Below are 15,612 nucleotides of genomic sequence, written 5' to 3' on the forward strand. Positions count from 1 at the left end.
TTCGTTGATTGATTGAACAGTGAGCACTCCTTTGCCAATTGGATTTCTGCAGTATATATTTTTTGTGAGTTGAATAGTTAATCTCACCTTCATTTTTTTTTTGACAAGATATACTTGAAGTAAGAAAAAGCTGTTTTACCAAGTGTTGTTCCATATTCACAAAAGTGTACTTTTTATTTCATTAAAAATATCTTAAAATTTATCTCCTGTCTTCGACACATGCCTACAACAGCCACAGCTGGGCCAAGTCAAAACAGGAACCAGGAACTCAGTCTGGGTCTCCCTTGTGGTTTTTAGTACCCCAGCTTTGACTCATCACCTGCTGCCTCCAAGGGTGCACATCAGTAGGAAACTGGAATGGGGAGCGGAGGTGGAGCTCACAACGTGCCAAGTGGCTCTAACCAATATGCTAAGCACCCACCTCTGTATTTTTTGTTATTATTATTATTATTATTTAAGATTCTTTATTTGAAAGGCTGAGTTAGAGAGAGAGAGAGAGAGAGAGAGAGAGAGAAAGAGAAAGAGAAAGAGAGGATGTTCCATCTGCTTCACTCCCTGGCTGCAGTAACCAGGTGTGGGCCATGCTGAAGCCAGGAGCCAAGAATTCAGTCGTGGTCTCCTGCATAGGTGACGGGCCCAAGTACTTGGGCCATTTTGTACTGTCTTCCTAGGCATATTAGCAGAGAGATGTATCAGCAGCGAAGCAGATGAGACTTGAACTACCACTCCAGTATGGGATGCTGGTGTCCCAAGCTATAGCTTAACCTGATGCACTACAACACCAGTCTTACCTCTGTCCTTTTAATTAAAAATGTATATTTTGGGGTATGTGTTTGGTGTGGATGCCTTCATCCCATATTGGGTTCCCTGGTTCAAGTCCTGATCATAGCTACTTCAGTCCCACCCCTTGGTAATGTACATCCCAGAACATAGTAGGCTCTTGGCTTTGGCCTGGTCCAGCCCTGGCTGTTGTAAGCATTTGGGGAGTGAACCAGTGGGTGGAAGATCTCTCTCTGTATCTCTCTCTCTGCCTTTTAAGTAAAATGAAAATAAAGATATTAAAAAGTAAGTTTGAGTATTTAAAGTTTTTTAATAAAATATTTATTTATTTGAAAGGTAGAGTTATAGAGTGGCAGAAGCAGAGAGAGAAGGTCTTCCATCCTCTGGCTCACTCCCCAGATGGCCACAATGACTGGAGCTGAGCCTTTCTGGAGCCAGGAGCTTCCTCTGGGTCTCCCACACAGGTGCAGGGGCTTACTCCGGGTCTCCCACGTGGGTGCAGGGGCCCAAGGACTTGGGCCATCTCCTACTGCTTTCCCAGGCCATAGCAGAGAGCTGGATTGGAAGTGGAGCAGCTGAGTCTTGAACTGGCACCCATATGGGGTTCCGGCATTGCAGGTGGTGGTTTTACCCACTATGCCACAGCGATGGCCCCATATTTAGTTTTTGATCTCTTTTGGATATGTGGAGTATTTGCAAATGTCTTAAAAGTGAAAACATACACATAGTTTAAATTTATTTTAATAATTTGTTTATATTTATGTTGTTTTGATACCACCCAGAAAATATATTATCAGTGTAAAAGAATTTATGGGTGCTAAAGTTGAGTATGATAGACTTGGTTACTGATATTCTTGGGTGATACGTGCCCAGAACATTTAGAAGTAAATCATATTGATGTCTGCAGCTTAGTGTAAAATAGTTCAGATGAAAATGAGAGGAAAGGGGAAAAAGGAAATTGAGAGAAAGCCGAGTGACAACCTGTTAGTAATTGGTGAATTCGAGTGAAGAATATTGTTCATTGTAATGTTCTTTCAGTGTATGATTGTGTGACTAATTTTGAAACAAAGTATGGGAGGGGAGGGGCAAGTGTTGTGGTACAAAGGGTCAAGTGCTGCTTGGGACACCTCTATCTCATATTTGAGTACCAGTTAGAGTCCCAGCCACTCTGCTTCTGATCCAGCTCCTTGCTAATGTGCCTGGGGAACAGCAGATGATGACTTTGTCAGTCTATGCCACCCACATAGGCGGCTCAGGCTTCTGGCTCCTGACTTCAGCCTGGCTCAGCCCTGGCTGTTGTGGCCATTTGGAGAATGAACCAGTAGATGGACCTCTCTCTGTCACATACATTCTTTTAAATAAATTAATAAGTATGTGGAGAATATTTTATAGTCATAGGGAATCAAAATATGTTTTCAATTTTTATTTATGAGTGTGTGTGTGTGTGTGTGTGTGTGTGTGAGAGAGAGAGAGAGAGAGAATGAATCAGAGTTCTCATTTACTTGTTAAGTCTTCAGATGCTTGCAGTGGGCTGGGTCTGGGCCTAGGCAAAGCTGAAAGCCAGGAACTCAACCTAAGTAATTGGCAGGAAGCTGGACTCAGGAGCCAAAGCCAGGTGTGATTCAGATATTCAGATGTAAGCCATGGACATTTTTTTTTTTTTTTTTTTTTGACAGGCAGAATTAGACAGAGAGAGACAGAGAGAAAGGTCTTCCTTCCGTTCGTTCTGGCCTCTATGGCTGGCACGCTGCGCCGATCTGAAGCCAGGAGCCAGGTACTTTCTCCTGGTCTCCCATGTGGGTGCAGGGACCCAAGCACTTGGGCCATCCTCCGCTGCCTTCCTGGGCCACAGCAGAGAGCTGGACTGGAAGAGGAGCAACTGGGACAGAATCCGGCACCCCAACTGGGACTGGAACCTGGGGTGCTGGCGCCGCAGGCGGAGGATTAGCCTAGTGAGCCGCGGTGCCAGCCAGCCATGGACGTCTTAACCCATGTCTTAACTGCTAGGTTGAATGTCTGCCCCCAAAATAATAAATTTAATGAATATGTTTTAGTAGTAAAAGAGATGTTGTACCAGGATAGAAATATATTCCATCAGAATAAAATTATATGGGAGAGGCAGAATTACAGGCTTATTTCTGAATTTTTGTTAATGGATGATGGTGGGTTTGAAATTGTGATGGCTTTTAAAATTTTGTGTGAAACATTTAAGAGCAATGGAACTATTTTATTTTAAAATGTCAGGTTTTTTTTTTGGTCAGAAATGACATGACATCCTCAGTGGGTTTCAAACTTTTGATGAAAAATTGGAAGTCTACAAGAAGATACATGATTTTTCTCTTCTGGTAAACAGACAAGCAAGTACGAAGATGTCAGATTTGGCTGACATTCTTCCAGCTCTTATGGGTTCTCTGGATATGTTGCTAAGAGTTCATTCAGTTATACTACAGACTGGCAGATTGTCCTTGCAAAGGACCATGTAACTGTTTCAGCAAAGGCACCATATAGCTTGTGAAGCACAATCTTAATAACCTCATGCCAAACCTGGACTGTCCCAACAACTTTATAACGGCCAGATCTTGACAACAGTCAGGATCCACTGTGCTGTTTGTTTTTAAATTACAAAACTGATTTATGACCTTGGAATTCTCTGTTTTCTGTATACTTTTCTTTCTTTATAAAATTTTTTTAAAAGTTTTATTTATTTATTTGAAAGTCAGAGTTACACAGAGAGAAGAGGACGGGGGGGGGGGTCTTCTATCTGATGGTTCACTCTCCAATTGGCTGCAACTCTGGAGCTGTGCTGATCCGAAGCCAGGAGCCAGGAGCTTCTTCCGGGTCTCCCATGTGGGTGCAGGGGCCAAGGACTTGGGCCATCTTCTACTGCTTTCCCAGGCCATAGCAGAGAGTTGGATCGGAAGAGGAGCAGCCAAGACTCAAACTGGTACCCATATGGGATGCGGGCGCTTCGCCAGGGTGTTAACTTGATGTGTCACAGCACCTGCCCTCTTCCCTCCTTCCCTCTCTCCCTCCCTGCTTTCTTTTCTTTTCTTTTCTTTTCTTTTCTTTTCTTTTCTTTTCTTTTCTTTTCTTTTCTTTTCTTTCCGTTTTGTTTCTTTTCTTTCTTTCTTTTTTCTTTTCTTTCTTCTTCTTCTTTTTTTTTTTTTTTTTTTTTTTTTTGTTAAAGATTTATTTATTTGAAAGCAAGAGTTACAAAGAGAAGAGACAGAGATCTTCCATCACTCCCCAAATGGCTGCAACAGCCAGGGCTTGGCCAGGCTGAAGCCAGGAGTGTCTGGGGGATCTCCCATGTGGGTGCAGGACCCCAAGTACTTGGGCCATGTTCCACTGCTTTGTCAGGTGCATTAGCAGGGAGCTGGATGAGAAGTGAAGCAGCTGGGACTCAAACTGGCACCCATATGGGGTGCTGGCACTGCAGGTGTTAGCTTTACCCACTATACCACAATGCTGGCCCCTGGAACATTTCTTTAAAAACTACATTGTCAGTTAATGATATTCCAAACGATTTTTAGTAGCCATGAAACCAGTAATTCTATAAACCAAAAAAATTTTATAAATGAACTTACTGCTATACTAAAAGTCTTATTAAAAATTTATCTGGAAGGATTTGTGATAGTTACTTTGACTTGAGGTCAGGGTACAGAGATTTGGAATGCATGCCATGTGCAATGAATATTTAGTTGTATTGGACGTATAAATGCCACTGTGTTAATATGCAAAACATACCCTGTGATACTTAGTGAGTGACTTAAATATTCTGCTAAAAGGTTAAGATTTCATTTTTAGGTTAAGAGTGTGGCATACACGGTGCAGGTACATACTGTGTAAGACTGTGGGTGCTGAAAAGCACATATACTTCTCTTGGCCAAGGATGTTACAAGAACATTTCTTTAAATAGATCAAGCTGTCTGGTACATAAGGAGACATCACCATTATTCACATAAAACCTTATCAAACTTTGATTTTATTCTTGAAAATGGTAGGCTGTAAAGGTTTAATTAAGTGAAATACAGATTAAATTGCAAGTGGTATTTGGAAAAGTATTCATAATATAACCTTATGAAAGTTAGAAAATTTAATATTTCTGTGATCTCATTGTTAGACCCCATTCTGGCTTTGTCTCTTGTCTCAATGATGTCCTTTATAACAAAAGATCAGTTCTGAATCACGTATCATATTTAGTTGGCATGTTTCTTTACTTTCCTTCAATCTAAAATAGTTTTTCAGTCTTTCTTGACTTTAAATGTTACAGGCCAATTATTTAGTAGAATGAACTGTAATTTAGGTTGTCATTAGATTCAGATTTTGTTTCTTAGGCATTAGTATCATAAAACTGAGTGTGTGGTGTTCTCTTTGCATTCTACTATGATTTCAGTTTGTTCTTTGGTGATGTTCCTTGAACACATGATTAAGGTGGTAACTGTCAGATTAGTTAGTATTAGTTTCATTTTGTTGTTACAACAAATACTACAAATTTAGTGACTTAAAACAACAGATTTGGGGCCAGTGCTATGGCATAGCAGGTAAAGCTGCCACTTGCAGAGCTGGCATCCCATATGGGTGCCAGTTTGAGTCCCGGCTGCTTCACTTCTGATCCAGCTCTCTGCTATGGCCTGAGAAAGCAGTAGAAGATGTCCCAAGTCCTTGGGCCCCTGCACTCATGTGAGAAACCTGAAGAAGCTCCTGGCCGTTGTGGCCATCATGGAAGTGAACCAGAGGATGGAATCTCTCTCTCTCTCTCACTGCCTCTGCTTCTCTGTAGTTCTGCCTTCCAAATAAATAAATAAATAAATCTTAAAAAAAAAAAATTCAGGGGCCAGCACTGTAGCATAGAGGCTAAAGCTGCCGCCTGCAGTGCCGGTATCCCATATGGGTGCCATTTCGAGTTCTGGCTGTTCGACTTCCGATCCAGCTTTCTGTTATGGCCTGGGAAAGCAGTAGAAGAAGGCCCAAGTCCTTAGTCTCCTGCACCTGTGTGTGAGTCTCAGAAGAAGCTTCTGGCTTCTGATCAGTTCAGCTCCAGCCATTGCAGCCATTTGGGGAGTTCCAGTGGATGGAAGATATCTCTCTCTCGCTCTCCCTTTCTCCCTCTATCCCTCTGTCTCTGCCTCTCTTTAACTCTGCCTTTCAAATAAATAAATCTTTCAGTTTTGGAAACCAAAAGTTCAAGATCAGTTTTACAGGGTGGAAGCCACAGTGTTGGTGGGGATAGTTCCTTCTGGAGGCTTTTCAGTAGAATCTGCTTCCTTTTTTCTGCTTCCAAAGATTGCCTGTATTCCTTGGCTTGTGGTATGTCTCTCATCTTCAAACAGAGCATCTCCTCAATATCTGTTTCATTATATCCTTTGTCTTTGACCCTTGACCTTTCTGCCTAAGCACCGCTATGATTATATTAGTCGCATTAGGATAATTTCCTTATTTCAGGATCCTTCATTTAGTCACATTTAGTCCCCTTGCCATTTAAAATAATAGGTTCTAGGTGTTAGACTGTGGGCCTCTTGGGTGGACCATTATTCAACCTGTCATGCTTGCTTACTATAAAGTCATTCTTTTCTTCTTTGCAGTTAAGATTTTAGGGGAATAGATTGGGATTCCTGGTTCCTGTTATTGGCAGATACCATTTAGAAACCAAGATCTGGAATATATATGTGTGTATATAGAGCTGCATCTGTATTTCTATACTAAAAGACACCGATTAGAGGTGGTAATTTGGCTCCTATTTAATCTAGACATCCATAATAAACATAAGTGTGTCATTGTCTTTTCAACTAGCTCTTTTGTCAGGGAGATCTTGATGATAGCATCATTATCAAGCTTGTTTCTGGAGAGGGTGCTCTTCTGAGGATATTTGAGCTGCAATGTCTTAGGCCATTGGAGGGTGGGTGACATGTGGAACTGACTTATTCTGTGATTGGGACTTCAGAGCTCTCGGATTTGGATTTGGCTTGCAGTGAGCAAGGACATCTTTCCTTTTTACACTATCTTGTGAGAAGTAGATTTTTATTTTTTTGACAAATTTTTTAAACTTGGGAGAATAATTCAAACCAAGTGATTGTGATAACTTTAGCAAAAACAATACATGGTATTTAGGTTTGATTCAATGTCTAATTGATTCACAGATTTTTTTTCTTGTTGACTAAAATAATAGTTTTTGTCACAACTGTATATAAATTTGCCTTAACTTTATGGTTCTGGATAACAGTTTAACATAGAATAATGAGAATTTATGATTTTTTAAAAAAATTTTATTTCATTTAGAGAATGACAGAGAGATCTTCAATCTGTTGATTCACTTCCCAAATGCCTGTAACAGCTAGGGCTGGGCAGGTTAAAGCCAGGATTCTGGAACTCCATCTGAGTCTCTCCTGATGGTTGAGTGGGGGCCTAAGTATTTGAGCTGTTTCAGGCTACCTCCTGTGGTATGTGTTAGCAGGAAGCTGAAGCAGAAGCAGAAGAGAAGCTGTCACTTGAAACCAGGCAGTCCGATAAACGAATGTGGGTAGTTACTTTTTTTTTTTTTTTTGACAGGCAGAGTTAGACAGTGAGAGAGAGAGAGACAGAGAGAAAGGTCTTCCTTTTTCCATTGGTTCACCCACCAAGTGGCTGCTATGGCTGGTGCGTTGTGGTGCCCGCTGCGCCGATCCGAAGCCAGGAGCCAGGTGCTTCCTGCTGGTCTCCCATGTGGGTGAAGGGACCCAAGCACTTGGGCCATCCTCCACTGCACTCCCGGGCCACAGCAGAGAGCTGGACTGGAAGAGGAGCAACCAGAACAGAATCCGGCGCCCCAACCAGGACTAGAACCCTGAGTACTGGTGCCGCAGGTGGAGGATTAGCCTAGTGAGCCGCGGTGCCAGCCCGAGTGGTTACTTAACCACTGCACCACAGTGCTCATCTTAGAATTTGTGATTTTGAGTTTTACTCTTTGCTATTGTTTTTACTGAAAGTTGATTTTTATGTTAAATCTCCAAATTATGGCCAGCGCCGCGGCTCACTAGGCTAATCCTCCACCTTGAGGCGCCAGCACACCAGGTTCCAGTCCCGGTCAGGGCGCCAGATTCTGTCCCGGTTGCCCCTCTTCCAGGCCAGCTCTCTGCTGTGGCCAGGGAGTGCAGTGGAGGCTGGCCCAAGTACTTGGGCCCTGCACCCCATGGGAGACCAGGAGAAGCACCTGGCTCCTGGCTTCGGATCAGCCCGGTGCGCCGGCCGCAGTGCGCCGGCCATGGCGGCCATCGGAGGGTGAACCAACAGCAAAAGGAAGACCTTTCTCTCTGTCTCTCTCACTGTCTACTCTGCCTGTCCAAAAAAAAAAAAAAAACCAAAAAACCAAACAAAAAAAAACTCCAAATTATGTTGGTTGTATACGTTAAGAAGATTAAATTAGATTTTTGATTTGAGGATCTTTTGTTAGGCAATTATTTTCATGTTTGAAGAATGTAATTTCTAATTAGCTTCTTTGATAAACCAATTTTGACTACTTTATACTTTTCCTTCTGTAAGAGAAAAGACTGGAGTAGTGAACTTCTCAAAAATTATTTTGTGACTATAAACATTTTGGTTTCAGGACAGTTTCTATGTTTTCAATAAGAAGTTAATTAATTCTCACATGAAAAATGGTTGTCTGGTAGTTGAATAAAGTATTTCAAAATGACTGTTCTAAATGGCAGAATCTTGTGAATTTTTAAAAGGTTATTTGAATAAGCAGTACTTTCATGTTCCAGTAAAATATTAGTATGGTAATAAAGGTTAGGATGGTATTAACTCTGGTTTTACCTTCATGTGGAAAATGTTTTAACCCATCTTATTTTTCTTTCTTGACAGAGCAAATTCGATTAAAGAATATCAGAAAAGTGTATGGAAGATGTATGTGGTATCGTTTACGGTTATTAAAACCTCAGCCGAATATTATCCCTACAGTAAAGTAAGTAATGGTTTCAATTTAAAAAAATACATAGTGCTTATATACTCTTTGCTGGGAATCACACTAAACAGTGGTGTATAATGTAATCAGACACTGTGTAAAGAAGCTGTAGCCTGTGGTCTCGGTAAGGTATAATTAGTAAGTATCGCAGCTGTCTGGACAGAATGGTTTAGAAATCCAAAGGACAAGGGAGAGTGTGCTTCTGACTAGGGAGAGGAGGACAGAGAGAGAAATGACTCGAATTTTACCTTAAAGACTACAGCATCTTTAAAAGATTTCAAAAGCTAGGAGATGTCATGGTCAGTTTGCATTTCCTGGTGACAAAGATTGTTGGGCACATACCATATGCCAGGTGCTTTGTACTGGAATGCTTCAAAAAAGTCACGGAAAAACAGAATTCAGTGGTAAGTTTGTTTTGGTTCCAAAAATTTTGAAATCTGTGCATTGACAGGGTCTTCAAAAAGGTCATAGACAATGCATACTATAAAAAACCTTCTATGACTGGATTTCAAAATTTTTGGGACAAAAATTTATCTTTTAATTCCATTTTCCATGATTTTTTTGAAGTTTCCTCATATGTTATATTATTTGATTACATGTGAAATTCAAGGTAAATGTTCTTACATTTTCCTCAAACTGAGGATAGGGAGGAAGAAGAGGTAATGTGACCAAGCTCACACAGCTGAAGATAGTGGAGCAAGGGCCCTGGTCATCTTTACTTTGGCAAATCTGTCTGCTTACACAGCCTACTGGCATCTTCTGTTCGATCAGGTTGTGGGATGTGTTGGTTTGGAGCTTAGGCTTTGGACCTTTCCTTGAAGTCTTCAATAGCGGTAGTAGGGATATTAAATGAATAAGAGGTAAAAGAGTTTCTGTTATTGGAGAGCTTTTCTTTTCTTTATATATATTTTTTAATAGATTTATTTATTTACTTGAGAGTCAGAGTTACACAGAGAGAGAAGGGGAGGCAGAAGAGAGAGGTTTTCCATCTGCTGGTTCACTCCCCAGTTGGCTGCAATGGATGGAGCTGTGCTGATCCGAAGCCAGGAGCCAGGAGCTTCTTCCATGGCTCCTATGCGGGTGCAGGGACCCAAGGACTTGGACCATCTTCTACAGTTTTCCCAGGCCACAGAAGAGAGTTGGATCAGAAGTAGAGCAGCTGGGACTCGAACTGGCGCCCATATGGAATGCCAGCACTGCAGGTGGCAGCTTTACCTGCTATGCCACAGTGCCGGCCCCTATATTTTATTTTTTAAAAGATTTAATTATTTAAAAGGCAGAGTGACAAAGAATGAGGAAGATAGATTTTCTGTCCACTGTTCATTCCCCATATGGTCATTACAGCCCAGTGTGGGCCAGGCTGAAACCATGAGCCTGGAATTCCATCCTTGTCTCTTACGTGGGTAGCAGAGTCCAAAGTAAACTGTTCCGTTATCCACTGCTTTCCCAGGTGCATTAGTAGGAAGTTGGATTGGAAGCAGAACAGCCAGGACTTGAACCAGCACTCTGATACTGGATGCTGGCATCTCAAGTGGTGATTTAACCTGTTGCACCACAATGTCAGCTCCACGGAGGGCTTTATTGCCTACATCTGTCCATCCAGTAAGTGGGAAGACCTAACAGAAGAAATTGGTAAAACTGGGACTGGCACTGTGGTATACCTGGTAAAGCTGTCACCTGCAGCTTTGGCATCCCATGTGGGCACTAATTGAGTCCCAGCTGCTGCGCTTCCAATCCAGCGATCTGCTATGGCCTGTGAAAGCAGTAGAAGATGGCCCAAGTCCTTGTGCCCTGGCACTCATGTGGGAGACCCAGAAGAAGCTCCTGGCTCCTGGCTTCGGATCAGCACAACTCCGTCTGTTGTTGCCAATTGGGGAGTGAACCAGTGGATGGAAGACCCTTCTCTCTCTCTCTTTCTGCCTCTTCTTATCTCTCTGTGTAACTCTGACTTTTAAATAAGTAAATAAATAAATCTTTTTTTTTTTTAAGAGCAGGTAGAACTGATTTTTTATTTTTATTTTTATTTTTTTTATTTTTTGACAGGCAGAATGGACAGTGAGAGAGAGAGACAGAGAGAAAGGTCTTCCTTTGCCGTTGGTTCACCCTCCAATGGCCGCCGCGGCCGGCGCGCTGTGGCCAGCGCACCGCGCTGATCCGATGGCAGGAGCCAGGTACTTCTCCTGGTCTCCCATGGGGTGCAGAGCCCAAGTACTTGGGCCATCCTCCACTGCACTCCCTGGCCACAGCAGAGAGCTGGCCTGGAAGAGGGGCAACCCAGACTAGAACCCGGTATGCCGGCGCCGCAAGGTGGAGGATTAGCCTAGTGAGCCGCGGCGCCGGCCCAGAACTGATTATTTTTAAATCTTGGTTTAAATAATGATGATAGTTTTAATTATAGCTGTGTTACTTTAGTGTCTTAAATATGTTTTCTGTGTTTTTTTGTTTGTTTGTTTGTAAGGTTTAACTTTAGCTAGTTCCTTTGTAAGAAGAGGGAAATGTTTAGCTTTGGTGTTGATTCTTCATTGATATGAAACTTTTGGCTGTTCATAAATGTTGGTTCTTGTTTTAAATTAAACTTTCATGGAGCAGCCAGGCAAATTCTTTTGGCCTCCAAATCTTTGTTCCGATTTTATTCAGCATTTTGTGGGTATCTGAACCTCAACTTTGAAGGGAAAAAAAACTCAAGCTCTTTTCAGTGATTAATTGATTGCTTTATTTAAATCAAAGTGCGAATTAAGGGATACTTAAGAAAAGGAGAATTGAGTAGATACTGGTAACAATTTAGATAAGGCTAGAAATCATTAAAACATTTTTGCTACTCATTCCTGAAGCATTATTTCAAAATTAAGCACGTCATTGTGTAATGTTTCTCTTCTGATAGCATCTCTGAAACTAAAGTATTTAATTCTGGAAGTTGCCTCCAAAGTACTTATAGAACATTATGCTTAAATTATGCTTATAGAAACAAGATGTAAGACTTCATATGTTAGTTCCTAAAACTACGTTCAGGAGAATTTTTTTTTAGGAACGAAATATGCTTTATTGGACACAGCATGATGTAATTTATGTCTTTTCACCTTTGCTTTGGCTTTCAGGAGACTTGAGCATGGTTTAGTAGCTATGGTAGTTTTCATCAACTGTGGGGTGGGGGAGTTCTCTCATGATCTTTCCCTGTCCTCATTTCTTGGCTCAAAGAGCCAGATGCCTGTAGCATATAACGTAGAGTCTAGAATATCCTGCATGGTTTGTACTCTTTCCATTTGATCTAAAATATTGCTTTTGTGGTTTTTAGTTACTTTTTTGAGTTCTGTGAACTTTGTTAGCCTTTGGGGGAAATTGACAACAAATTGTGGAGTTACTAATTTGTGTGGGAATGGAGTGTATTTTTAAGTCATCTTCATCATGTTGGGGGTTATAGTAAACTTTGAGTTACAAATTTATTATTTTAAATTAAAGTTTATTTTGGTACAAAAAATTTTTGAGATCTGTGCATAGTTTTTACTTGTCTTTTCTTTTTTAAAGATTTATTAATTTATTTGAAAGGCAGAGATACAGAAAAAGGAGGAGAGAGAGAGAAAAAAAATCCTCCATCCACTGGTTCACTCCTCAAATGGCTGTAATGACAAGCGCTGGGCCAGGCAGAAGCCAGCAGCCAGGAGCCTCCTTCGGGTCTGCCACATGGGTGCAGGGGCCCAAGTACCTGGGCTGCTCTCAGCCACCTTCCCAGGCACACGAGCAGAGAGCTGGATCGAAAGTACAATCTCCGATCTCCTGGTTCACTCCTGAAGTGGCCATAACTCTATCCAGGTCTCCCACTTGGGTGGCAGGGGCCCAAGCATTTGGGCCATCTTCCACTGCTTTCCCAGGCACATTTGCAGGGAGCTGGTTCAGAAGTGTATCAGCCAGGTTTTGAACTGGTGATTACATGGAATGCCAGCATTGCAGATGGTGGCTTAACCTACTGTGTGCTACAACACCAGCCCTTGTGGATAGTTTTTATTTTTTTTAAAGATTTATTTATTTATTTATTTAAAAGTCAGAGTTAGAGGAGAGAGAGAAAGAGAGATGTCTTCTATCTGATGGTTCACTCTCTAATTGGCCGCAACAGCTTTAGCTGTGCCAATCGAAGCCAGGAGCCAGGAGCTTCTTCTGCTTCTCCCACGTGGGTGCAGGGGCCCAAGGACTTGAGCCGTCTTCCACTGCTTTCCCAGGCCACAGCAGAGAGCTAGATGGGAAGTAGAGCAGCTGGGCCTAGAACTGGCACCTATATGGGATGCCACTGCTTCAGGCCAGGGCATTAACCTGCTGCGCCACAGCACCAGCCCCTGGATACTTTTTCATAATGCATGTTCTGTGTGAATTTTTTGGAGAGTCATTATATGTATGGATTTCTAATTTTTTGCATCAAATCAAATGAAATTCTGTTTTTTGTGAGCTTTTTTATTTATTTAGGATTTATTTAAAAGACAGAAAATTATATCTGTATTGGCTGCAAAATGTCTCTGTTATGGCTTATTTAATTAGTCTCCAATAAATAGTTTAGTTCTCTATAAATGAATGTTTAGGTTGTTTTCCGAAGTTTTGTAACCAAGACTGTTTATTCATGTTTATACAATTGATAAATTTTTAAAATAATTTTTACTAATATAAAGAGAACAGATTTCATAGTTTTTTTTTTTTTTTTTTTTTTAAGATTTATGTGTTTATTTGAAGGAGTTACAGAGAGAGAGAGAGAGAGAGAGAGAACGAGATAGAGATCTTCCCTCCACTGGTTCACTCTCCAGATGGCTGGATTGGGCCGGGACTGGGCCAGACTGAAGCCAGGAGCTTCTTCTTTGTCTTCCATGTAGGTGGCATGGGCCCAAATACTTAGGCCATTCACCGCTATTTTTCCCAGGCCATTATCTGGGAGCTGAATCAGAAGTGGCGCAGCTGGGACACAAACCAGTGCCCATATGGGATGCCAGCATTGCCCCGCAGATAATTCTAAAAAGATAACCATACTTCCATTCCTCCCTCTTTCCCTCATAGAAATTATTTTTCTACTTTTGTCTAAGAGTATAATTACTAGGATAAGAGCAATTCTTTTTTTTTACATTAAATATATAATACTTAGTATTTATGTGTTTTGTTATAATGAATCCAGTAAGTCATTAAATTGAATTAACCTCTGTACTTAAAATTCTACAAGTAGTAACTGAGAAAATCTACTACAAACAAAGCAGTATACTATATTCTAGGGAATCAGGTGAGAAAGACACTGTCTTTGCTGTAACAGGAGTTTACAACTGAGTGATTACAGAATTTTAGTTAGTAGCATGGTGATATGGAATTGCTTTAGATTGTCTTATGCCTTAAAATGCCTTAATGCCTGTGACTCTTAAAGGAAAGCCGTTCGGATGAGCTTATTTACATTTCACTTCTCTTTCTCCTAAACAGGAAAATAGTTCTGCTTGCAGGATGGGCATTGTTCTTATTCCTTACATACAAAGTTTCCAAAACAGACCGAGAATATCAAGAATACAATCCTTATGAAGTATTAAATTTGGATCCTGTAAGTATTTCTCAATAATGCTTGTTAAAAATCTATAGTCCATATCCTACAAGAAATTGAGTAATGTCTAATTTGGTTTGCTAAATTTGTTTTTTTAAAATGATACATCTAATTTATTACCACTTTAATGTGCATATATTTATATATTTAAGCTATTGCTATTGATTGCTACATTCAGGACTGGTTTGCAGTTGGTAAAATCTAAGAATATTTGAAGGTGAGATGAGAAGGTAATGAGCATATTTTTAAAAGTCACCTGTAAGATTGGCTTTAATGTAAAATAAAATCAAAGTAGGAGGTCTATTTATATTAGTTAAATGGTAAAAATTTATGACCTTGTTAATTGACACTTAGGCAGTTATGTCTGTGTTACAGTGTCCTATAAGAAACTGTTTGGGCTGGCACTGTGGCGTAGCAGGTAAAGTCACTGCCTGCAGTGTCAGCATCCCATATGGGCACCGGTTCGAGTCCCAGCTGTTCCACTTCTGATCCAGATCTGCTATGGCCTGGGAAAGCAGTAGAAGATGGCCCAGGTCCTTGGGCCCCTGTACCCATGTGGGAGACCTGGAAGAAGCTCCTGCCTCCTGGCTTCAGATTGGTGCAGCTCTGGCTGTTTTGGCCATCTGGGTAGTGAACCAGTGGATGCAAGACCTCTCTCTCTCTGCCTCTGCCTCTCTGTAACTCTGCCTTTCAAATAAATAAATTTTTTTTTTTTTGTTTAAAGATTTATGTATTTACTTGAAAGTCAGAGTTACACAGAGAGAAAGAGAAAGAGAGAGAGAGAGAGAGAGAGAGAGAGGTCTTCATCCAATGGTTCACTCCCCAATTGGCCGCAATAGCTGGAGCTGTGCCGATCCAAAGCTAGGAGCCAGGAGCTTTTTCCGGGTCTCCCACATGGGTACGGGGGCCCAAGGACTTAGGCCATCTTCCACTGCTTTCCCAGGCCATAGCAGAGAGCTGGATCGGAAGAGGAGCAGCCGGGTCTCGATCTGGCGCCCATATGGGATGCCAGCACTTCAGGCCAGGGCGTTAACCCCGCTGCACTACAGCATTGGCCCCAATAAATCTTTCTTTTTTTAAAGAAAAAGAAAGTATTACCATTCTCACAGAAGATCAGATTAACCTTGAATGGCCCCTTAAGTGATCTCTTGATTGACCTTGATTGATGAGTCCTAATAGAAAATAATTTTTTGGGTCTGTCAGGAGTCTGTTAGAACTAAAATTAATGGCAGATCATCTAACCTTGTTTTATTTTATTTTATTTTATTTATTTTTTGACAGGCAGAGTGGACAGTGAGAGAGAGAGACAGAGAGAAAGGTCTTCCTTTTGCCATTGGTT

At 41.2% G+C, this 15,612-nt stretch overlaps 1 protein-coding gene across 1 annotated transcript in view; it reads left to right on the plus strand.

Moving 5' to 3' along the window:
• Positions 1-15,612, plus strand: part of SEC63 (SEC63 homolog, protein translocation regulator) — an 87,306-nt gene that overhangs the window by 25,439 nt on the left and 46,255 nt on the right. Inside the window, 2 exon segments of the mRNA NM_001171321.1 lie at positions 8,620-8,719; positions 14,159-14,273. Of these exon segments, the coding sequence (NP_001164792.1) occupies positions 8,620-8,719; positions 14,159-14,273 (215 nt within the window).

Source organism: Oryctolagus cuniculus, chromosome 5, assembly GCF_964237555.1.
Source record: "Oryctolagus cuniculus chromosome 5, mOryCun1.1, whole genome shotgun sequence".
NCBI classification, from domain to species: Eukaryota; Metazoa; Chordata; class Mammalia; order Lagomorpha; family Leporidae; genus Oryctolagus; species Oryctolagus cuniculus.